The sequence below is a fragment of the Dunckerocampus dactyliophorus genome, chromosome 8, assembly GCF_027744805.1.
Source record: "Dunckerocampus dactyliophorus isolate RoL2022-P2 chromosome 8, RoL_Ddac_1.1, whole genome shotgun sequence".
In the NCBI taxonomy this organism is placed as follows: domain Eukaryota; kingdom Metazoa; phylum Chordata; class Actinopteri; order Syngnathiformes; family Syngnathidae; genus Dunckerocampus; species Dunckerocampus dactyliophorus.
The window spans coordinates 21164493-21189104 of record NC_072826.1 but is presented as its reverse complement, the minus strand read 5'-3'; the positions used below and the strand labels follow the sequence as shown (position 1 = coordinate 21189104).

General features: G+C 40.9%; 1 protein-coding gene across 1 annotated transcript in view; it reads left to right on the top strand.

Moving 5' to 3' along the window:
- Positions 1–23553, top strand: part of kif5ab (kinesin family member 5A, b) — a 131988-nt gene extending 108435 nt beyond the window's left edge. Inside the window, exons 24-29 of the mRNA XM_054785530.1 lie at positions 6115–6331; positions 11088–11310; positions 11410–11459; positions 15901–15928; positions 16135–16250; positions 18718–23553. Coding sequence (XP_054641505.1) covers positions 6115–6331; positions 11088–11310; positions 11410–11459; positions 15901–15928; positions 16135–16234 — 618 coding nt within the window. The 3' untranslated portion in view covers positions 16235–16250; positions 18718–23553. The remainder of the gene's footprint in view (positions 1–6114; positions 6332–11087; positions 11311–11409; positions 11460–15900; positions 15929–16134; positions 16251–18717) is intronic.
- Positions 23554–24612: the final 1059 nt, after the last annotated feature.

Here is a 24612-nt window from a genome sequence, read left to right as displayed (position 1 = left end):
AAGCAACTCCTTTGGAAGTGGAAGGAAAAAACTAATTAAAAGTGAGAGCAGTGTGCAGCATCCGTCATTGTTCTCAGTTGGGCAAAAGCATCTCTCAGGATCATCAATCAGCCGAGTGCAGCAACTTCACACAAGTGTCTACTTGGGAGAAAAAAAAGACGCAAGTATCCAAGCACCAAAGTGCCTTCAGGGAAACAAAGCAGCACAAGAGAAAATACTTCCTCAAATTTTAGTAAATGCCAATGAAGTCATTGTCATACTGATGCACATGAACATGGCTCAATAGAAACTTACTCACCATGGGACCAAAGGTGGATTTCTTTTCCCCCTGAGTCCAAATTGTGTTTGACTTTCAGGGTTCCACTTTTTCTTGCAAATTTAGATGACTTAAGTCTCATATTCCACTAGATTTGCCCTTTTTGATGTGAGATGCACTGCAGCAGAGATCCAATCTCACTGGGGCTTCAGGGAGTTCATCTCCTGCTGCTGATGCTGTTGGAACTGAACACAAGCTCTGTGGTCATAAATCAACAAAAGTCTTGTACTAAGCAGAGACTTCTTTGCACTGTAATAACCTAAGCTGCATGAGAGTTACACATGCACACACAGTGGGATTTTTATTATTTCATTTAATAGTTAAATATGCTACACGGCAAGAAAACTACAGTACTCCTACTGTCTAATGTACTTTTTAAACACCTTCCACAACATTGTGCTAAACCAGACAGATTTCTGGTTATCGGTGAAAATTTATGCCAGAATTTTGTCTCAGTTTGTGTACATTGCACATGATGTGCGTCTTGTCGTTTTGTTAATACACTGCAGTCCAAATGTGTTCTTAATGAATTTTTTTCACATAACGTACTTGTGTGCATTCTATTTGCTTGCTTGTTAATACATGGCAACTGTCACTACGCAATATGTACCAGAAACACAATCGGTCCTATTTTTTGGCAGTCACATGTTAGGCATGTCTAATCTACGCCATCTGTCGATCTATTTTACGGCAGCAATATACATCACCCCACCCACTCCCGCAGTACACATATAACTGAATAATAAACAATAAATATAGCAACTTCTGATCAATCCATGTCAATTGTCACGTGACGGCTGGAGCTGTCGACGGCTTGACCCCCAGAATGCAGAGAAGGCGGCGAAGTGCATTCAAACGTGTTTTTATTATACACAAAAAACAAAAAATAACAGAGAGAAGGCTCTGTGAAGACACTCGTACAAAAATAATATAAACAAGTCTATTCAGTTAGGTGACAGCACCAGTCAGGCAATGAGGCCCGTGCACGCTAAAAACGACAAAGACATGACAATGAACCAACCAGCAACAACCCCCGCAGAGACAGCTCCCCGCAGCTTCGCGGAGATAGACGCCTTTTTCGAGCGTTTGCTATGGGAGCACTGGACACTCGGTGGGATCATGGAGCACCTGCGGGAGGTGAGAACCCGCAGTGATCAACGCAACCAGGTAGTCGGATGCAAGGCCCACCTCCAGCCCCCTCTCCACCGTTCTGGCCCTCTCGGTGACGTCTGGAATCCGTCCCTTGAGGGGGGGGCTATGGTCGGCTGTGCGCGCTCAGTCGCACAGCTGCTCGCGGAACGGACCGCAGAGACGACGTTTCGCCAGGCTGAGGTCAGGTCACCTCTGGTGCCCGCAATCCTGTCCCGCGGGGCTGAGGTTGGATCACCTCCGACAGCCGAGAGCAAGCCGTCGCCCGCCGAGGCTCCTCCCTCACCTCCGACAAACGAGAGCAAGCCCTCGCCCACCGAGGCTCCTCCTCCACCTCTGACAGCCCGGCGACCTTCTGCCGGTCCTCCCTCCACCCACCCTAGAAATTATGGACTCATGGAACGTCTGGCATCCGTTCCGTGGGGGGGATGTACTGTCATGCTACGCAGGACAGGAGTGTGCACTTCCTGTTCTTCGCCATTATTCTGGCAAGTGGTGCTTCCGGTGTGGTGGAAGGGACTGCCGGTCCACGCCTGGTGGCCGCACACCTGCTGTCAATATTCATTAGTGACAGTTAAAAGACCAGCGCCGTCGAATGCGCGGCGCTGTTTCATTGTTCATTGTCATGTCTTTGTCGTTGCTGGCGTGCACGGACCTCATTGCCTGACTGGTGCTGTCACCTAACTGAATAGACTTGTTTATATTATTTTTGTACGAGTGTCTTCACAGAGCCTTCTCTCTGTTATTTTTTTGGTTTTTGTGTGCAATAAAGACACGTTTGAATGCACTTCACCGCCTTCTCTGCATTCTGGGGGTCAAGCTGTCGACAGCTCCAGCCGCCTCGTGACATCAATTTCAGACTTAAAATAATGTACAGATTTAAGCCGCACCCATTTCTGGTTAAACCACGACCACTTCCTGTTTATGGCCCACCCACTCCAAGTACAGTGTTCCCTTGCTAGACCGCGGTTCATCTTTCGCGGTTTCACAGTTCCACGGTTTTTAAAGTGCAATTTTGCATATTTTTTTCTGTGTCTTTGTGGTGTATTGGAGCGACCTATCGGCGCTCTGTTGTATCTGTCTGTTATTGTATTTACTACTGCCACCAGTAGAGGCTGATGGACACTCATGTGAGAACTGAAGACATTTGCCGCTGGAGTAAAGATGTCATCCCTCCACCTCGTCAGCCGGCTAAATATAAAGCCACAACAGTCCTGATTGGCTCAGGGAGAACCCATTGTGTTCTGCATACCATTATGGAATACTGTAAATGAATCTTTGGTTCATGGAGGACTACAAGGAGGAGTAAACTACAGTAGCAATATGTTTTAACGTGGATACAAAAACACTACAGCCGAACGGCGCAGGTACGAGGCACGTCAGAGGAGTGAATACGGTGAGTCACTTAATTTCTTGTGTCCAAGATTGATCGTTACAATTCAAACAAAATTTGAACTTTGAGAGTGTTTAAACAAGAAAGAAATGTGAAAAAATGTATGCCTTTCTGAGAAAAGTGTATTAAGTGTATTGTGAGGGGTTTTACAGCCTTAAAACGTAATGTAATAATTGTAAACAAAGTTGGCTACTTGGCTCCTACTGGCGGATTTCACTTATTGCGGGCTATTTTGGGAACCTGTCCCCCGTAATAAATGAGGGAACACTGTACAGATACTTTTGATGGGTAACAGATACAGATATAGATAGTGGTGTACTTGCTCATCCCTAGTTTTCGGTATGTATTGCATAGTGACAGAAACAGGCAGTGGAAGTCAGCTCCATCGCCCGTCTATGATGTCATCATACGCCACAAGTCTCAAAAATGTTCTCACAAAACACATTTTAATGGTTTTACAATTATAGTTTTATATGCATAAAACAATGCACATATGACGAATGAAAGCGATAAATAACATTTAAGTAGAGATGAGCGAGTACACCACTATCTATCTGTTCACCCATTTAAATTATCTGTATCCGTATCTGTATCTGTGCTCGGAATGAGCAGGGGAAGAAAACCAGAAGTGGGCGTGGTCTAATCGGAAACTGGGGGGGGGGGTTACGTCTGTACATTATTTTAAGTCTGAAATTGACATGGATTGAGCAGAAGTTGCTATATTTATTGTTTATTATTCAGCTATATGTGCACTGTGTATGTGTATAAGTGATCTGCAAGACTTATTAGTTTTTAGTAGGGCTGTCAACATAAATTTTTTAACGTATTTCTGCATATGCATCATGGCAAGCCACTGCTCTCTGTTATGACGACAGGCAACAGCACAGTGTATCTCCCCACAGAGTCTGTCGCTCCTTTATAACTTTATTCTGACCTGAACACATCAACAGCAGCACAATTCAAACACAATATACAGGTATGTATTTCCAACTCTAAACAAACTCTAAATGTCTCGAGTCCATTTGTCATTGCAACGACACTTAGTCGTTGTCACTAGACAGACGGCGAGATGCATTCATGGATACTCGGAACATTATATTAATGTCTTTATAATGCGTGTAAGTGTGGTCTAAATCGGGTCACCAACACGGCGCCAGTGGGTACCAGGTGAGTCGCCTGTCAGCCTGTTCTAAAGACAGATCGAATAGTACCACTTACCTGCGAGCTGCATCTAATTTTTTTATTGCTATTCTTGTTTATATATATTAAGTGCTCATTCGCTTATGTTCCTTTAAGTGAACATGTGATTAAACGTATCTCCCAATTACGACGCGAGATGGGCACATGAATGCACCATGGCAGGCGCGGAGCTTGAGAGTTGTTGTCGTAACATGGACCTTGTTTTTGATGTTCAACTAACATTGTGCGTCTATAAACGTGAGTAACCTGGTTATTTCTCATTCATTCAGTGCTAGACGCTGTTCGCACTGTGATATTGTATGTGTTGTGTGCCTTAAGCATCCAGCCGCCGAGCTGGTCACTAACTGCTGAGCTAAGTTAGCCTCGTCAGCACTGCCACCAAGTTAATATATTGTTAGCATGCTATTTCAATGTGTTTAGTGCACTGCTGACAGCTGAGATGTTACGTTGCTGTTCATTTGTGTTTATGTCTAGGGAGGGGCGGTTTCTGTGTGTGACTGGCCAATCACAGAGCATGAAGAGTGAATACATAATGAGGATTTTCTGTCCTCACGATTATGGATAATGACGAGCTGTACTTGTTTCATGCTCGTATCCGTCAAAAATGCATTATCCGTAACGCATTTTCGTGTACAACGAGTATCCGGCTCATCCCTAAATTTAAGGTTACTTTTCATTGAAGACGTGATGATGTGTTGACAAAGACACGATGTGGCACTGAGATCAACACATTCAATAGTGTTTTTCACTAGCAGAGACTGAGAAAGCAGAGGTGAGAAACACTATTGAATTCAAGAAGTAACCCATGGCAAAACACAAAGGTGTTGTCAGTGTTGGTCTCGCTGCCATGTTGTTTTTTTCTGGCAACAATCACATCTTCAATGAAGGTAAATTTGCAGATTTTTTAAAAATCAAAACATTATTCTTGATTTGTAAGAAAACCTGCCCATTTTACAAATATGTGAAAATGAGGCATTACAGTCATCATGGTACATAACTGCATTATAATAAAACATACTGTGGCAGTGTGCTCTATTATTGGCTAGTAATAGCTTAGCGAACACTCACCCACACAGCACAAGGATCATTGACTTGAACCACTAGCTCACCCATGATACGATCAATACAAACACAAGGGATGCATATTCTACGCCTTAAACTTGGATTGTACATTGCAAACAAACAATGGCAATTATTGTGATGGGGAAGGTTATTGAAACTCTAATAATCTAATAATTACAACAGTGGCCTTTATTGAGTAGAAGTCACCGTCAAGCTAGCAAGAGGTTTTGGAGGGGGAGGAACACAAATTTTGTGCGGGTGTCGTCATGTATTTTCTTTAAAACAATAAACTACTGTATTACAATTTACTCTTAACCTTAAAAGTATAAATCCTTGCATGCTTTTAATAACTTATTTTGTGTAGTCTGCATCGCTGCAGGAGGAGGATTAGCTTGCAGGATCACATGCTGAGGCTGATTAGTTGTTTCACTGACGCCAACCAAAACATCACACAGCAGCTTTTTTTATTGCTTTTCAGACAAAATGTGTTTTGGAAGGAAAATGTCCCCCTTTAGGGTTGCGAATGTAATTATTTCCCGCTGTAATAAATACAATTGCACAGTGCACACTGAAATGGTAACAATATCACTGATCCAACATGAATGGTGGACAAGCCTATTACAGAAGCTGTCCATCCAGAGTTTACTGGTGGCCCTCAATTTTCAGTACCTGATATATTTTCTCCTTTGCCAGAGGCTGTTTGCCCATCAACTTTGTCAGTGGTTCCACCCGGCTGCATCTACTTGGCTCTGGCTGACACAAATATTCCAGTTCGCTTGTTCAGGTTCCAGGTCACTCTGTTAATTCTGCTGCAGTATATACTCTGTGCTGTGCCGGGGGAAACCACCATACGGCCAAATGAGGGCAGGCTTTTTGAAATACAGTAGCTGAGGGAGTGTGTTCAATAATGACTGGTGCAAACTAGGTAGTCGAATTACCAGTCGCCAAGTTTTTTATGACACTTTTCCCTTTGTGGCTCAATGTTTGTGTGCAGCTTGTACGTGACAATGCAGACCTCCGCTGTGAGCTTCCGAAACTGGAGAAACGTCTTCGGTCTACAGCTGAGCGGGTCAAGGCTCTGGAGGGTGCGCTAAAGGAGGCCAAAGAGGGCGCCATGAAGGATCGACACCGCTACCAGCAGGAGGTGGAGCGCATCAAAGATGTGATGAGGGTGCGAAATCCTTTCCGTCGTCCTCACGCTGCACACATAGGTAACAATGTTACAAACTCATGTTTTCTTCACTAGAATGCAAATTAAGAAAGAATGGCTCACTAGCCACTTAGCCAGCCATGTTATGTTACTTTTACTTCCAAAAAGTCAATGCGATTCATTATTAAATCAACAGAATTGCTTGGATTTGTTCCAGGGTTATGTCACATGTTTGCAAGGTGTTTTGTTGCTAGGCAGAATTTGTACCTCCAAGCCCACTAGAATATGATATGTGCCAGTCATGGTAATATTGCTGTTTGTTTAAGAATTTGGGACATCGTAGAGCACTGAAAGGACAAGCAGAGGGGGCAGGAATGCCAGACATTTGGACACTAAGGCCATGTCCATGCGAACGTGGATATTTTCAAAAATGCACATTGCCCCTCTTGCGTGTCAAAAAAATCTCTATCAATATCGTAATGTTTTAAAACTATTTCTATCCACACAAATACGCATTCACAGGCTATCAAGTAAAGGGGGTGCTGCAGCCATGGACTGTTAAGGCAATTTTAACCAATCAGAAGCGCCGATGACATCATTTCCGTAGATGCACCATAACAAACAGAGGGCTCCCGCCAGAGAGCTCTCTCTGGTGGACACAGGCAGCTGAATGAATCATTGCATGAATCATTGCAACTTAATGAACTGCTTTGTTGGAAGCAATGCATGATGGGAAGATGGTAAAATAGTTGTATTTTATTCTAAACTGGTATTCGTACTTGTCCTGTATATTTCTTGCCTACCTTTTGAGTGTTAAGTGTCTGTATGATGATTTTAGTGTTCTAAGTTGACACCGTGAGTCAAACTGTCATATTGAGTAATGACCTCCTGCGATTTCCAAAGCTCATCATGAGTTCCCTTGTAGCGTGAGCCAAAGAAAAAGTTACCGTTTCCTCGCTGATTTGCGAGCAGTACAGTATGTAAACAACTAGTAGTAGTTTTTCAGTATAGGAGAAGTCATGAGATTAGAACATGGCCATAAAGAGCACCGATAGATCGCTCGAATACACCACAAAGAATCAGAAAAAAGCAGTGTCAGACACCAAAACTAGATTATTACTGGATAACGCATTCGCCTACCCGGGCTATTGACATATCAAGAAGTAAACTTCATCCTTTAATCAAATAGGCAACTAGCTAATTCTGCAGTGCTGCAAAACCATGCAGCACCAGAAGTCACATTAATGGCAATAAATTTTTTCTCTATTATAAGTTAGCTTCAGTATAACATTATTAAAAAGAATAACTTCAGAGACTTCTGATATTCTAAAATTGTTGGTCTTACTTAAAAATGCACACATTTAGTGGTATTCAATGTTAAAAAATATTATATGGCTCTCACGGAAAAATAAATATGTAGCATTCAGGGCTCTCTTAGCCAAAAAGGTTCCCGACCCCTGATGTAGACATTAATCTTACATTATAAAATAAAGAAGCCAATTCTATAAAAGTGTCATTCTGTACAGTATTTCCAAATGGGTACATGAGCACATCATACAGTATTCCCAAGCATGCTGTTAGGCCTGCCAATAATAATAATATAGTTCATAAATATAAGTCAAATAGATGACAACAGAATCACATGTCAAATGTATTTATTTACAGAAAGGTACCAAAAAAAGTCTTGCTGGATGAACATCATTTTGTTTGATGGGATTTAGCTTTCAGTCCAGTCATTCAAAATAAATAAATAGTGCAAAGTCCCTCAAATAGTGACACATTTCTTCAAACGTGGCAAAAATGTGTTTAAGCCAAAATGAGTAAATAGCACTAATTGCCACATGGGCACAATGAAAATGCTGTGTTACCGTGGAAAAGTAAACAATCCCATACTCAAAATGCCATAACTAGTTTATCATGAGATCTCACATTTTCACGGGCATATCAGTGACTCAGATTTTCGCCATTTGCTGGTGGTCCCGGAACATAACTCTCATAAAAAAGTGGGGATCTACTCTACTGTCTATAACACTGTAAGAAAAAAAAGATGCAGACAGAGTAATCTATATGTCATGTAGATTTGAATGTAGAACACAATTTAGGAAATGTGACTGTTAAGTTGGGGCAGGCTGTCTGTGTGGTTCATCACTTTCACATGTGATAATTGCCCCTGCGGTGCAGCGTGAGAATGCTCTCACATGGTGCAACCATCTCCTCATGTCCATGCTGTGATTTCTGCCCTGCTCTCACCTCGTTCCCCCCACAAAAGCGTGGGTGGGTGGGCGCATGTCTGTGTATCCTCGAGCCACTCTGCTCAGCTCCTTGTTATTTCCTCTCCCACGGTTTAGACACACATATCCCAGTTTCTTTGTATGAATACCATTAAGACTCACAAGAAGGGGGCAAAACTCAAAATTGGTTTTGGCTTTTCAGTTTCAGATATTATCAGTCACATATTTTTTGCTCTGAAGGAAGGAAGTTATTAGCTTGAAGGTCTTACAGTCTGGCCACCCATGAAGTTCTCTTGACAATACCAACTCATTTCATTTTTTGCAAAGGGCAAAGCCCAACTTCTTGAACAGCGATGAGCAGACACACACTACTGTACACCCACTGGCCAAAACATTAGGTACACCTGCACATCTAGAGTTGTATCAAAAAATACTGTCGCTTTAACTGATTGGCACCAGGTGTTTACAGTAGATCCCTGCTGTTTGTGGGGGTTACCCTGCAGGACCCCTCACGAAGGGCAAAAAACCACAAGTAATTGATGCGCTATGAATGTCTATTTTTTACACACAGCTATTTATAAATTATTACCGACTTATGGTGAATGAGATATGTTCTTGGTAGAAAAAAAAACAGCCTATTGTTGGAGGATAAAAATACATTTATTTTTAGACCAAAGACCTGCGATTTTGCAGATTTGTGATTGATGAATCACAAATACGTGAGGATCCAGTATATTTGAAACTATAGGGTACAGAAATCCCTCGCCACTTAAAATTTTGCAGCTTCACTCTACCATGTTTTTCAAATATATATTAATTAATAAACCATTGCTGTTTGTGGTTGAATACAGCCTATTGTCAGACAAAAGTATGCATATTGTTGCAAATGTTACATTTTTGAAGCATTTATGATATGAAGCATTTTCAAGTATAAAAATGGCTAGATGAACTACTGTAAAATACGGATTGCCACCCTATTAAAATAATGGCCTAAGTCATTTTTGGACAAAAAGTTTTTGGCCTAAATCATCTCTTGATAATGCTGGCCATCTCTAGTAAAATCGCCTAAATTCTTAGTTGAAAGGATCATGCTTCTTATGCCCTATAGGAAACTGGCCTATGTCAAGAGGGTGACTTAGGCCATTTAATTTTTTGCCCAAGTCAACATTTTTGATTGATTCAAACATCATGAAATCATGAAACTCAATGGATCTTACTTCTCAAGTATCGGACTAAGCAAAAAAGCAGACCCGACTGTACATGATTTGTGGGCTCTTCAATTGAGCCCTGATGGCAAGGTCCAGTACAAGCTATCCTTCTCTGAGAACTCTGAGTTGATTTTCCCAAAAACATGAAAATATGACTTAGGCTATTATTTTAATAGGGTGAGGAAATACAGTATAAGGCATTCAGAAGACACATTCAAAGATGTTGTGATTCTATGTAGTCTCTAGGTGTCAGCAATGTTACTGTAATGTCTGGTGAGACACACAAGCATCAGACACCAACACGCACGAGCACAAGTCTTATTTATGTCTTAAATGGCTTATTTACTCTTATTATTATTTACCTGCGGAACCTCTCCTTCTTACACCGTGGGTGTAACAGTCTGCTGCTGAAGGAGCTGCTAAGGGAAACAACAGTGTCATGTAGCAGGTGAGAGTTGTTGTCCATGATGGATGTCAGCTTAGCCAACATCCTTCTCTTCCCCACGGAGTCCAGAGGACCGTCCAGGACAGAGCTTGCTCTCCTGATCAGTCTATTGATCCTGCTCCTGTCCCTGTCCGTGCTGCCCCCTCTCCAGCAGCCCACAGCATAGAAGATGGCTGAGGGCACCACAGAGTCATAAAATGTCCGTAAGAGAGTCCTGCACACACCAAAGGACCTCAGTCTCCTCAGCAGGTGGAGGCGACTCTGGCCCTTCTTGTAGAGGGCGTGGGTGTTGACGTACCAGTCCAGTTTGTTGTTAAGGTGAACACCCAGGAATTTGTAGCTGTCTACCAACTCTATGTCCGCTCCCTGGATGTTCACCGGTGTGAAATGGGATGTTTTCCTCTGGAAGTTAATGATCATCTCCTTTGTCTTGCTGGTGTTGAGTTGTCGCTGCTTAAGCTCACTCCAGCTGACAAAGTCCCTGATGACCACCCTGTATTCCAGATCATTCCCCTCTGAAACACAACCAACGATGGCTGTGTCGTCGGAGAACTTCTGAATGTGACACTGTGTGGAGTTGTGTGTGAAGTCCGAGGTGTAGAGGGTGAAGAGGAAAGGGGAGAGCACCGTACCCTGAGGGGTACTATATTGGATAATCAGTGTAAAGATGACTATACGGGTGTTATTTTATGTCTAGAGGGCTCTAATTATGTACAAAAAAGTACAGTATTTAGAAGGTCATAAGCACGTCTTTATGCTGTAACTTCGAAAGTATATTATTTATAAATAAGGAATGGTACTTGGTGGAAATTCACTTATCACGGTTAGGTCTGGAACCACTTAATGACGATATATGAGGGATTACTGTATATTTGTTTTATACCACATGACTTTGTTTTACATCACAACACAAGTTTGTGTCCTTTTTAACAGCCAAGCCTGTGCGTGCTGGCCACCACTCACCCACTCACACCGTTTTCATCCGAGGCTACAGCGATCACCCTGTCGTTATGACCGATGATGTTCCTCACGACGACGCACAAGCTCCACAAGCTGATGTTGCCGCTCCGGCACCAGAAGGTGAACGCACTGCACCTGAAACCAACCAGAACCGGCCTGCCAAGCACTTTGACCACCAGAACAATGCTCAGAACATGTGAGTGCCCAGAGGTGCACAATATGATGTGTGTGTTTGTTTTGTAGCAGTCACAATTAAAGCTGAGATTATTGTTTGTTTTCTTCCTGCTGTTTGTAGGCCTCCTGCAAGCCAAAAAGACACTGCAGAGATGCTTGATTCGGAAAATGGTGAGCTCAAGCCTATGAAAATAATTTTATAACAATAATTTGTATTATAACAGTAGATCCACGCTGTTGGCAAAAACGCTCAGTAATTGAGACTCCCATAAATATGTCTATTTTGATACTCTAATCAAGCCAGGGTTATGCCTATGGTGCTACTGTACATAACATCAATTTGCTTGAGAAAGTGCTTTCTATTTGTAATGAAGTCGCTTAAAATTTATAGCCATACTCACACAACACAAATCAAACCAAACGCCTACCTCACTCACGGTGCAACGGTAAATAACAGAAGTAACCAGACGTGTGGACCCAAGTCACGCAACTTGGGACAGTCAGACTCGAGTAACAATTTTGATGACTTTGGTTGACTTGACAATATCATTCAAGACTTACAACTCGACTTAGGGTCAGTGACTCGGACTTTGGTCTGATGATTTGACTTCAACTAACATGGTTATTAGTTTGCCTCTAGGCCTGTCACGATAATTAATAAATCCATTAACTTTATGATAAATAAAAACAAACGTGATCATTTTACCGGCCTCTATATATTGACATGTGTATGTACGTTTGTTTTCCTCCTCTCTCTCCACCAAACATGCTGGATGACAAGAGGGTTCACTCCGTGCATCTGTCTCAGCACCAGGGTGTGTTGGTTCAAAAGCGGAATGAACACAGTGAGCGAACCCTCCTGTGAGCCATTCAGGTGCCTTTGTGCCAGTGAGGAGGGCGCGCTACACACTAGCGAGTGCACTGTTTGCTAGCTGTGTGTGTCGTGTGCCACACGATTGAATACTTGCCTGTTGTGTATAAAACACGATCTGATGTCAATTTTAGGCCATTTGCGCATTATCATTTTGTGACATGAAAAAGTTTGTGGAAGACAATGAAATAAATAATACATAACGGTGGAACTTGCATTTCAGTGTTTCCCACACAGTAAATGCATATTGCCGCTTCCAAACCATGTACTTTGACTGAACCCCGACAAAATATTACACCTCATTAAATGTAAACAACGTTTTCCACACATGTTTCTAAAAGTCGATCACGGAAGTGTATATGCAAATGAGCTGACGTCTGCAGTAACACGCAATGTCAACTTCAGAGTATTTCTAGGTTATTTCTTGTTTTTGTTTTTTTTTGTCAATATCCATACATCAGCACAAGTGACACAAACATTGTGATTGATTATGCAATTTTTGCAGTTGTATTTCAGTGCAATTTTTGCTAAAAGAGATTGAGAGTCCATTTTATTTTAAAAAAAAGTTTATTATGTTGTTTATTTTATTTAAACGCTCTTGACATTCCAATGGCAAGTAGATTTCTTTTGATATGGTGTACTCACATTATTACGCCATATATCAAAATAATATCGACAGTAATATTGTTTGTCGGCAATAATTTGTAGGACTATTATCGTCCAGCAAAATTTGTTTTCGTGACAAGCCTATTTGCCTCTATTTGCTGTGTAATTCACGCTTTCCAATGTATGGCAAATGAGATGGTTTTTCTGCCAATAAATGGCCTAATTATGGAGGTTATAAGTTCTATAAGTGTTTTCCCACAAATATTAGGATCAAAAATCTGCTAATTTCCAGGGTCGCGAATGCTGAATCTCGACTACGTGGGGATCTATCATGTAGGAAGTTCCTCTCCATGAGTTGATTTCCTCTTTTCTTATTTGCCTTCATAGCAATGATTGGTGCGTTTTGAGTCAATATTTAAACAGGATGCGTGCATATCACCTGTACATCATTCCATGCATGACATACTGTATGTGATAAGAGTCCATCTTTAACGGACTCTGGGGGAGACAGATAAGGCTCCCTGTGTCAGCTCATGTCAGCAAGAATGATAGCATTTGCTCTGTTATGTTAATGGAAGCACACCTTCTTATCCAGCTGCAGTCAAAACTGGAAAGCTAAAACTGGATGCAAACTACCACCACTATATCAAACATAGTATTAAATGATTACCTATTGTCTGGCAGTGTAAATCCAAAGTGAACACAATTATCTTTATATAGGCAGGATTTTTGTTACTTCCGGTGTGATCACGGTGATTTCTACTAGGATGGATGCATATATTTGGACTTAAGCGTGGAGAATTTCAATAAGCTGCAGCAGATATTGTATGTAAAACTGCCCATGCATTGTACCTCGAAATGCTTTTCTGGTACATTTCAGGAGAGGACATGATGGTTCCTGCTGGGTTTTTATTATCTGCCACATATTTTCTTCCTGCAAAAGGTATGGTCGCACAATTGGGCTGCCCACAAGGTTCCCTGACAATAGGCAAGTCGTTAAATTTGCGGAAAGTGCAAAATTTACGACAGCCTAGGCCATGAATAACAATGAGTGGAAGCCTACGATTGGAGGCTCACTGGTGGACTACTGCACAATCAATACACAACAATAAGACCCTATGCAAAGATTAAATTGTTCCTTTACAAAGGTGATGATGTGATCAATGCATTTTTATTGTGGTCGTAGTTTACGGTGCTATTCAACTGAACAGAATCATAACTAGTTTCCCTTAACGGCAACATGAGAGGGTCAAAATACCAAAATCACTTCTTAGGATAATGAATGGTGAATAGAATAGAATACAATAGAATAATGGGAGTGTGCCTTTTTTAGCTTTCATGTCTGTGAGACGCCAAAATGGTGATGATTCCCCGCATGAGTAGTTCAGGGACACAAGATGAGACAGAAATACAGACGACACTGTTCATACAAATACCCACTAATGTAATTGACTGAATCGGCCTCTGTGGCTGTTCGTTATTTTTATGCGGAGAAGATTGTGTGAAGAGTGATCGCGTCCTCAGGAGGAGAATGTCAGTGTGGTCATTTGTGGAAATTGGAGAAATAAAGTGACCTTTTAAAGGATAGGACTATTATTTGTCTTCTTAAGGGGTAAAATATCTCAATAGAAAAGCATTGTTAATTTATTTGAGGCGGGAACAGCATGTAAAAGTCTTTTTATCACATTCATATTTTGTCCTTAAGGCAAAATGATAAAAGCATTATCTTCATTCTCACATATAACCAGAGAAGGCCATCTCAATAAAGTTTATTGATCAACTATGGAGACTTTTTACTTACGTAGTGCCAGAGGATGATTCGACAGAATTGCAATCTGTTAATGGGCGTGGTGGATAGCGGGGGGATGGGTCAAATAATATTTGAACACATTTGTAGATCAAATATGTTTACAACCTCAAATGAACTTTCTGTCGCTTCTTTTTGACAGAGCCACCTGTGAGTGCTTTTTGAGGAGCCTACAGCAGCACTCTTTCTTTCTTCACTAGATTTGTTGCTTTTTCACTTCCGATCCAATGCCTATACCGATATTGATCCGAAATCGTCACAGATCATATATTTATTACTTGTTTAGTTGCGTGGAATGTTATAAAAGACTTGAAACCTGTGCATGACAAGTGTTGCACTCAGCTGCAACGTCTTTTTTGGACTTCAATGAAAAATACAGCCACACGACTGACGTCACTAAACACTCAAGCACATGCTGTTGTTGTGATCACGTGGATTCTGCATGCTGAATAGAAGGGCTGCTGTCTGATATAAGTGCTGGTGCGGACTCTGGAATGGACTTCTTGTATCAGAGTGTCAGTATCAGAGATTTTAGATGCGGGCCAATATAAGTCAAGTTTTTTTTTCGGACTGGGACAACCCTAGTATTTAGAGGGGTCAGATTACTCTCAAAATGAAGTTGCTAAGTTGGCAACACTGATCCGTCCTGCTCCGTGTTCTTGTTCTGTGGCAGACCAGGTGCGAATGAGGTACGTTAAGAAGCCTCGTGATGCATACCTCCACCTACTGTACAGAGTTGTAACGACAAGCTACATTAACACACAGTCCCATTATAATGTGTTTATGAGCTTGGTCGACCAACAGGTAGTGCCAAATCTATTTGTCGCCACTCAAATTTGTGTATTGGAAACACTGCATAGTAGCTTCAGTAAGGTTTTTTCTTGGGACAAACCAGTTCAGGCTGAATCAACAATACCACTGCTGGTTGCAGCCAAGTAGTGCGCTCCATTTAGCCACAAGGCAGAATCATGCCCATTCTTCACATGACACATTCACATTTCTTCTAATTTGGGGCAGAAGGAGCTCATGTCCTGAAGCACTTGCCTCCGGGACTGGACTCAGGGTCTAACGAAAAACTGACAATGCTCAGCAAGGCAGCGAACCCCGAAACTGCTCACGGATATGCAGACCCGTCATGCATGCATGCATGCTGTGTAGCCCACGATTTGCTCAACTGTGCGTTACACTGTACATTGGACTTGCGTTATTTCCCCAAGGGGACATTCAGAACATATAAATTCAAATGAATTCTAATGAAATGCATGTCACACTGCTGCGCACTGTGCACGTGCCTGCATCCTCCCTCACACACCTCTCTCTGTCCACAGGAAACACCACAGACATCAATGACAACAGGTAAGACTCCATCTTGGATCATCATTCTCTACAGGCAGACAAGCGGAAATACTTTATACTTTTGGGAAGATTGAATTGTATCCCTCGGGGGGGAGGTGGGGGGAATCTTTGGCTGTACTCCCATTGATGTGTAGCGGGTTCTTGTCAGCAGTGTAATGTTGCCTATTCGATATTGATGACCACACTGATTGCGCTCTGTTGTGCAGCACGTGTTTGAATGTCAACGCCGTGTCCTCGACTGACATATGTGACAACCGGGACCCGACCAAATTCAGCAGCTTGCACTCGGAGGCCACCGCCAGCTAATAGAAAAGCCAGCTAGGTAAGAAAGCACTTAAAAAGACATTTCATCAATCAGCTTTGCCCTGCAGAATAAATTAACACATCTATTTTCTTGAGTGCTTGAAGCAACATTTTATTTCTCTCAGCTTGTTTGTGTTGTCCACTGTGTTTTTCATGCACATAATGCTTTCACGTAAACAGCAACATGAAAAGCAAAACAAATATGTTTAGAAGTGCGCATGAACTTCCTTCCGTCTTTCATTGTGTCTGAGTTTTTTTATGTCACAAGCAAGACTGAACTGAGTGTTTTTGGATTAGGGGAGGGGCATAGCAGGATGCCGCTGCTCGTTGAGAAGAGCAATACGTGCTTTCATGTTACACAGGTTTCGCCTCCGTAGCAGTGACTTATACATTTTGAGTCCGTGTTTAAACAGGATGCATCCATAACACCTGTTCATTATTCCATGCATGACTTATGTAGACAGATCTAGTGATATTTTTCTCCTCTTATTGGACACTTTTGAAGACAGAAATGAAAGCAAGTTTATCTGTTCCAGGAGTTCCAACTCAAACTGAAATGTACTCTAACTGAATAGATTTTTCCCATAAGAAATAATGCAAATCCAAAGAAACCATTCTGGACACCCAAAAATGTTAACAAACAACACTTTTTTTACAGTTTTACAGAAAACAATTCAAAATGAAAATAAATGCACATAAATGACAAATGAAAGAGATAAATGAACATTTAGCGTCACTTTTACCTTGATTTGATTTTGAGGCGACGGAGGAGGAGACGTGATATCCACATGGATGACAACTTCATACTTTGCTACGAGTTATTTAGTGAATTCAATCGTGTCTGTCACTTTCTTTATCAAAATGCTGGCACTCGCAAATTTACTTGCCTCCAGTGTGGGTTATTTTGCAGCCGTGATTAACAAGACAAGTAGAGACTTGTGGTGTAATGGTGCTGAACTAGAGTCAACCGCTAATGGCATCACAGACGGGCGACGACGCTGGGGGACAATAACTTTCCATGCTAACACGCTGCAAACAGGGACATTTTAGAGGGGTGTCACAAGATCTTGTTTCACAAGATCTCGCAAGATTAAAATGTGACAAGATTTCACGTTCTTGTGGGCACTAGACCTGGGACGATAGTAAATTAATTACGCAATAAATTAAAATCAACTTGATCATTTTGGTGGCCTCAATATATTGCTATGTTTATGCGCGTCTGTTTTCCTCATCTCCCGCCTCCAAACAAGCAGGAAGAGGGTTTACTCTGTGCATTTGTTCCATAGAACAACGGCATGAGCGGAGTGAGCCCTTTTGTCAGTCAGTCCCTTTGTCTCGGTGGGTAGAGGCGGGCCCGGTGGCATACGCACAGAGTGCAGAAGAGTGCAGCCTTGTGAGGAGCAATGCAGGGAATGTAGCAGAAATTAAATGAGTGGATTGCAATATATTGTCATATATTTTTTCATTGTACTTTTCTTAAAAGTAATGTTAAAATCTCATCTCGTCTCGTAGACCAAATCACGTGTATCATCTCACCTCGGGACCCGTGAACCGTGAACGTTTTGTGATTAAAATATGTTACGAACACAGTTGGGCTCACGTAGTGCATCAATAAGACAAGACACGCGCCATATTGTACGCTAACTGGGGAACGTATCAGAACCGAGGACAAATTTTTGCTTAAATTTTCAAAGTAAACTGAAAAATATTCCAACTGGGGCGTACACTACCCAGTACGGCTCTTCTCAATGGGTAGCAGGTCCTGCTGTGGGCAAAATCTTGTTTATGACATTAAAAGAAGCAGCAGTTCATTTGCATTTCTGAACATATTTGTTTTGTCTTTCATGTTTTTTTTATATGCATCATGGCCAATTATACAAATTAAAAGATTTTTCGTGAACAAAAATGTGATTATTATAATTTTTACCCCTCTTGTTGTTGTCATCGGGTTTGGCCACAGCTTTGCTTATGAGGTTTATGGCTAAGATCTGTAGTCAAAAGTGTCAGACTGAGTGGGCTTTTTTTTTTTTATCACCTGTCTGGGGCCTTCCGTGTTAAGTTACATACAGGCTCTGTGTATACCGCCAGAGTGCACTTTTCAAAAAAAAAAAAAATCATCATCCGGCTCAGCCATGCATTAAAAAAAGTGGGGGGAAAAAAAGTAGGAAGTGTTTTTGATGTCAGTAAGTGAAGTGAGTCGGCCTGTGGTTAAATCCCTAATGACATTTTTGTGAAGATGAAATGTAAGCTTTTCTACCCTTCTGCTGTATCTGACATTGTGTGAACTCTAAATGTGGCCCCAGAGTTCTGTGTGCACATCCCAAACACACCTCATCATTCCCTGGGAAAAGGAAATGACACGTTCCCTGTGGCAAATTTAGCCGGCTTGCTGCTGTCTCTTCTTTTCTGCCATCTGTCTTTGTGTCCACGCTTGGCTCTGATGTCTCTCACTGCTGCTCCTTCCTTTCCCTGTCTCTCTATTTCAGGCTCACCTTTTACTTTACTCTCCAAATCTGTATGCAGATGATCAGCCATCTTTGTAGCTTCATTGTCACCTGCTGAAAACGCACCTCCATCTTCCTTGGCGTCGCCTTCCTGTCCCCTGCTGCTCCTTCTTCTTCCGTTACTTCCTTCCTGTGTGACATGGCGAAGACTGCATTGTAGATGGAAATGTGCAGTGCTGGAGATGACCACCGGACAGTGCAGCCTTGTATATTACTATTTATGTGTTTTTTTAACATACTGTCTTGTTATATTTTGCTAGCCTCATCCAAACCAACCACCTGTTAATACAGTATGTGCTGTACTTGTATGTCCCTCAACCAAACCCGTTATAGAATATACTGAAAACATATATATTACAAAATGATATTTTTCAATCTAAAAAAAGTATAAAAGTTAAATATTGTCCTTCTACCGCTAGAGCGTGTCTTTCTCGTAAAAGGTTTCTCATACTAGAGTAAATTATGCATCTGTTGGGGTCTATTTTTAGCCTTGAATGAATGCACATTTTAGTGAATATTCCCTGCAGAGAGTATGTGTACCGTCTGTGTGTGCATCAGTGTTTATAGTACCTTGTCAGGGGGATATGATCATGTAGCCAGGTTCAACACTCACCTCCGCTTGGTGTCAATCCCAGATGATGTTTGCATCTGACCTTTACTACTCAAACTGATGGAACAGTGGGAGAAAAACATATTTACAGTCTCATTCAACACTGTATTCCCAGTAGATCACCACGCTTTGTTCAGTACCTTTTCAATTGACACAAACGTCCAACAATGTCTACATATTAACTACCTGCAAAGCCATCCACTCGTTTGTTTCACTTGTGGCGACAGCAAGAACCTTTGTGATAAATTAAATGTGAATGCAAGAGAAGGAGGACCTTAGTCGTCATCATCGGCACAAACCTGAATTGCAGCTTTTAAGCCGACAACACAGGCAAAATCAAAATAAAAAGGCATACGCAGGAAAGAGCATCAAACACAAATCACATAGAAAATAACTAGATTGATTCAAAAAACAAATTAGTCAAAGCCAGCAAATGATTTTCTTGATTACTTGTTGCTAGGCAGATATTGTTGCGTACAGTCCTTGTGTACTAATAGCAAAATTGGCATACTCCAGTCTCACCAACTACAGGTGTTCCGTGTTTTTGGCTACATTCACACTGCAGGTCAATTCCGATTTTTTTGCATTTTTTTATGTCATTATGAACAGTACAATTCCAGTTTTTTCCAAATGTGACTCAGGCCTCATTCATATGTAGATATAAATCTGAGATGTATCCAAGTTACTGCAGTCTGAATGGTGAGGTCGCATACATCTGACCTACCACGCGAGACGTGGATAATGGTATTCACTGATGTACGCAAACGTTGTCCTTGTCATCCGAAAATTATTTCAAAAGTCTTGCCCTCTTTCTTCTCAATCTTAATCGTTTGTTTAAGAAAATGTTGACTCCCGTTGCACCGAATCTCTGAAATTGGCAATGTTTACTTCTGTAAACACACGGAAGAAGCGCGTGACGTGGTGCTTTTGCGCTTCTTAGCACTTTTTTGTTTTCACATTGATAAGTCACGTTTTTCTGCTAATATGAACGACCACATAAAAGATGGGATTTTAACAAAAAAATCTAAATTGAGCATCATTTTGCCTGCAATGTGAACAAAGCCTTAGTCTAAGTCTGCTCTTCCACCAAAATCAACTCACACTGTACACAGGACACATGAAAGCCATAAAATAAAGGAATAAAACACTCAATGAAACAGTAATAAAAAAGAAAATTGACAAACAATAGCAACCTTTCCATGTCAATATTAAGACCACTACACTAGTTACTACTGTCACTTCCAGAGCATCAGTGGCATGGCAGTTATGTGTCGTGTAAGATGAGTTTTGTGATTTCCGAACATCTGTGGATGTGACGTGTTGGACAGTTGAGTTTGCAGACAGTAGCCTGTTTTGCTTTTGCAATAAAGAGATTCTTGATCGGCCGGCCACCTCCTCGTCATCCTTACAGCATCTGAGTAGACATTAAAATACAATCTTTATCCTTAATTAAAGGTCGCGACAGACCAGTGTTGAGAGTAGTGTGGGTTGTGTGAGCTTCCGCGGCGCATCGCGCTATAACTACTTCTCGAGGGAGTCTTGTGTTTTCTTGGCCACTTGGGGCAGAGGCCTAAGCTGTGCCACACGTTTAAGGAAGGACAAGGAGATATGACAAGAACAGGAAGTCGAAATTATGAAATTGATGTACAGTCGATCCCCGCATATTCGCGATTTAGCATTTGCGACCCCGCAAATTTGTGGATTTTTAGTCAAGAATCTTTTTTTTTCTCTGAAAATAGCCCATTTTTCTGCTGAAAACACGTCTTATTCACCTTAAGTTGGTAACAATCTATAAATATGTGAGAGTAAAGCAGAACATGTACACAATAACAATACGGTTTAGAGTACAGCAAGATGGTGGCGCCCTGTGTGCACTTTAGAGAGAGATGGAGGCGGCCCCCATGGCCCTGATAGAAGCGTGATTGTAGCACTGGCCTGCCAACCAAGCTAAAGGCTAGACTGTGACTCCGATTCCATCTGCACTCTCAGTCATCTCACATTATCATTCATTAGTGAGTACATACATATGCCTTTAGTAAGGCATACTTAAACTTGGATTGCATTTAGCTTGTTAGCTCATGAACAATGGCAATTGAAGAGAGATGGGGAGGGTTCTGGAACTGAATCTAATAATTACAACAGTCACTTTTATTGCAAATGTTGATTTGAAATTGGAGGAGTACATCAACATCAAGCTAGCAGGAGGGTTGAGAGGGGGAGGCGCGAGCCGGTGTAGTCACAGGTGGCACCTCGATGCACTTGACTTTATTTGAGTCTGGAAAATAGACTTTGTTAGGGCCGTCTCAATTACTCGGGTTTACTTGCTATTTGCAGGTGGTTTTGGTGCTTTTCGGACAGTAACCCCTGCGAATGGCGAGGATCTACTGTATACACATTATTTCTCTTGCTTTATAAACCACTGTTACTCTGCCAAATGCAAAAGACGGAGACAAATGTGCAAAATACTATGGTGTGATATTATCAAGTGTCAGGGTTTGCATGGGAAAAAAAGATGTCTAGCAACTATTTTTATATGTGTATTACTCTCAGCTTGAGAGAACGTCGAACTTGTTTAGTGTCTTTTTAATGATTAGCCGCTGTTGAATGTGCAACATTTATTTGAATGGTTTAGCATCGCACCTTTGTTTATTTATTTAGAGAAAAAGACTCAACTGAAGCCAAATTCCTGGATAAAGCTTAGGTTACTGGAGGTTATCGAGAACATCTTATCCTTCACACGCTCATCACACATATATGACCTCATCCAACAGTCAGGTGACCTCTGACCTCAAATACAAGTCCATTGCACTCTGAATAAGTGGAGTTATCTGGGAGGATCAATTGAATGATTGGTTACTGTCGCTCATCACACGCTCTCTTTGACCCTCCTGATCAGCCAGTCAGGATGAGAGCCTGTAGCTGTGTGTTTGTGTGTGTGTGTATGTGTGGGGGTGTGTGTGTGTTTACATTTAATTAATAAAACAGGAGCACTCTAATGCTTATCAATCTGTCTTATCCTTTAATTCTCTCTTCCTTCTGACTCGTGAGGCTTAAATATGCATGAAGCACTTTTTTATGTTGTGTTTGTGACTCTCTGTTGCTGTTTACTAGCCTTTACACTGTGCTCCCAATGTTGCGCCTCTTTGCTTTCTCTCCAACTGGTTCAAAAGTGTCACTGAACTTAAACAAACTAAGCTTGCTTTCAAATCTGGTTACACAACCTGCAGAAACAATCTCTCCTCAATAATAATAAAAAAAAACCACTAATAAAAAATGATGCACTGTGATTATGAAACCGTGCGGTGTGTGAAATTCCGTGTTTTTTTTTTTTGTTTTTTTTTAAATCTATCTGGAAATATTCCAGCGGAGGAGCTGAGATGTTCTCCTGTAGCTTAAATATGCAGAAATAGACGAATGACATGAATGTTGGTTGGGGAAGTGCAAAAAACGTTTGTATAATTGTGTATTGTTGGATTGGATCTCTGTGCATGCTGTACTTGCCCTGTGTAGCAGCTGAGAAACACACTTATCTTCTCATGAGAACTCCTTTCAATAAAGAGGACCGTATGAGAGAATTCATGACGTGACTGTGTGATATCGTGGAGGGCTGCGAGCTTCTCTGCTGCCCCCTGCGGGTCATTCTATGCATATGCCTGAATTTCACTTTGTTCCAACAACTCAGCCACAAGTAACACAGTAAAACAAAACAAATCAATAAGCAGAGCAACCAAGCAGCTAATGCTGTTGCTTGGGAGTGGTGGCTGTAATTATCTAGGGGTATACTAGTCCAGATAATTAGCTAAAGGTAAAATGGGAACCCTTTTTAGTGGGCACTTATTGAAATACTTGGAAATGACTATGTAAGTATATTACACTATACATTAGATCAGGGGTCACCAACGTGGTGCCCGCGGGCACCAGGTAGCCCCCCACGACGACATGAGGTGCCCGCAAGCCTGCTTTTCATTCAGGTTTTCAGTTAATAATGAAAGAGCAGTAGAAAGAAATGTATTCTGAAATACAACATGTGAGTTGTGGACACCAGCATTTTGTTCATGTTCTGGTAAAACAAGCATATTCGCTTTGTTTGGGTTTAAAATAAGATCTGAAAATAAATGTTACAAAAATGAGTAGCTCTTGGCCATTTACATTTCGTAAAAGTAGCTCTCACAAGGAAAAACGTTGGTGACCCCTGCATTAGATGAAGTAGAAATATTGTCGACGTGACATTTGTTGTCTATACCTGCACAATATAATGTAATAACATTGTATTTCCCAAATAGAATAAATGTCATCAATTATTCAAAACAAAGTTTAATGTGAATGGCTCAACCTTCGAACCTTTTTTTGTTATGAAATTAAAGCCGCAACAATTAATCGATTAATAGATTATCTAATTAATCGACAACAATTTTGGTATGCGATTCATTGTTTTTTTTATTTAAAAATGGAAATATGATCTGATTTCAGCCTCTCAAGTGTGAACATTTTACAATTTCCTTCGTCATCCATGAAAGCAGGCCTATTATGTTTGTGTTTTAGGCAAAACAAGATAATCGACTAGGAAAATAATTTAGTTGCAGCCCTATAAGAAAGGTTGTCTGTGGAAAATGACACAACTTGCTACAGCGTATAAATGTCTATTATTTTTTTAGATAAATATGCAAGTATGAAAACAAATTTCAAATCAGAAATGCAATATTCTGACTTTGCATATAAAAATATTTCTTTTTTAACTATCGTTTCACAAATCTAAATAATAGAAAAATTAAATTAATAAATAAAATCAAAGAGAGTAATGTGAATCATGTGAAAATTAAATGAAGAAAATCTTACATTTATACAGATTAGCTCTGGAAAACGACAAATTTGCTACACCATTTAAATATGTACAGTTATCCCTCACCACTTTGAATTTTGCGGCTTCACTATCACATTTTTTTTTAAATTAATAAATCATCACCGTTTTGTAGTTGACTAGGGCCAATTATGAGTTAAAAAAGCAATTTAAGCAAAGTTTACATTTTTTTGCCTAAAATTAAGCATTTTCAAGCATAAAAATGATTAAATGAACTAAAATATAAATAAGGCATTCACAAGACGCATTCAAAGACGTTGTGATGATATGTAGTATTCTACACTGGTCACTCGGTGTCAGTAATATTATACTGATGAGACAATAGCCACCGTAGGAAATCCTGTACAGAACAGAAAGTAACAATGAGAACAGCAAGGAACTCTCCCAATGCTAACATGTCTACAGTATA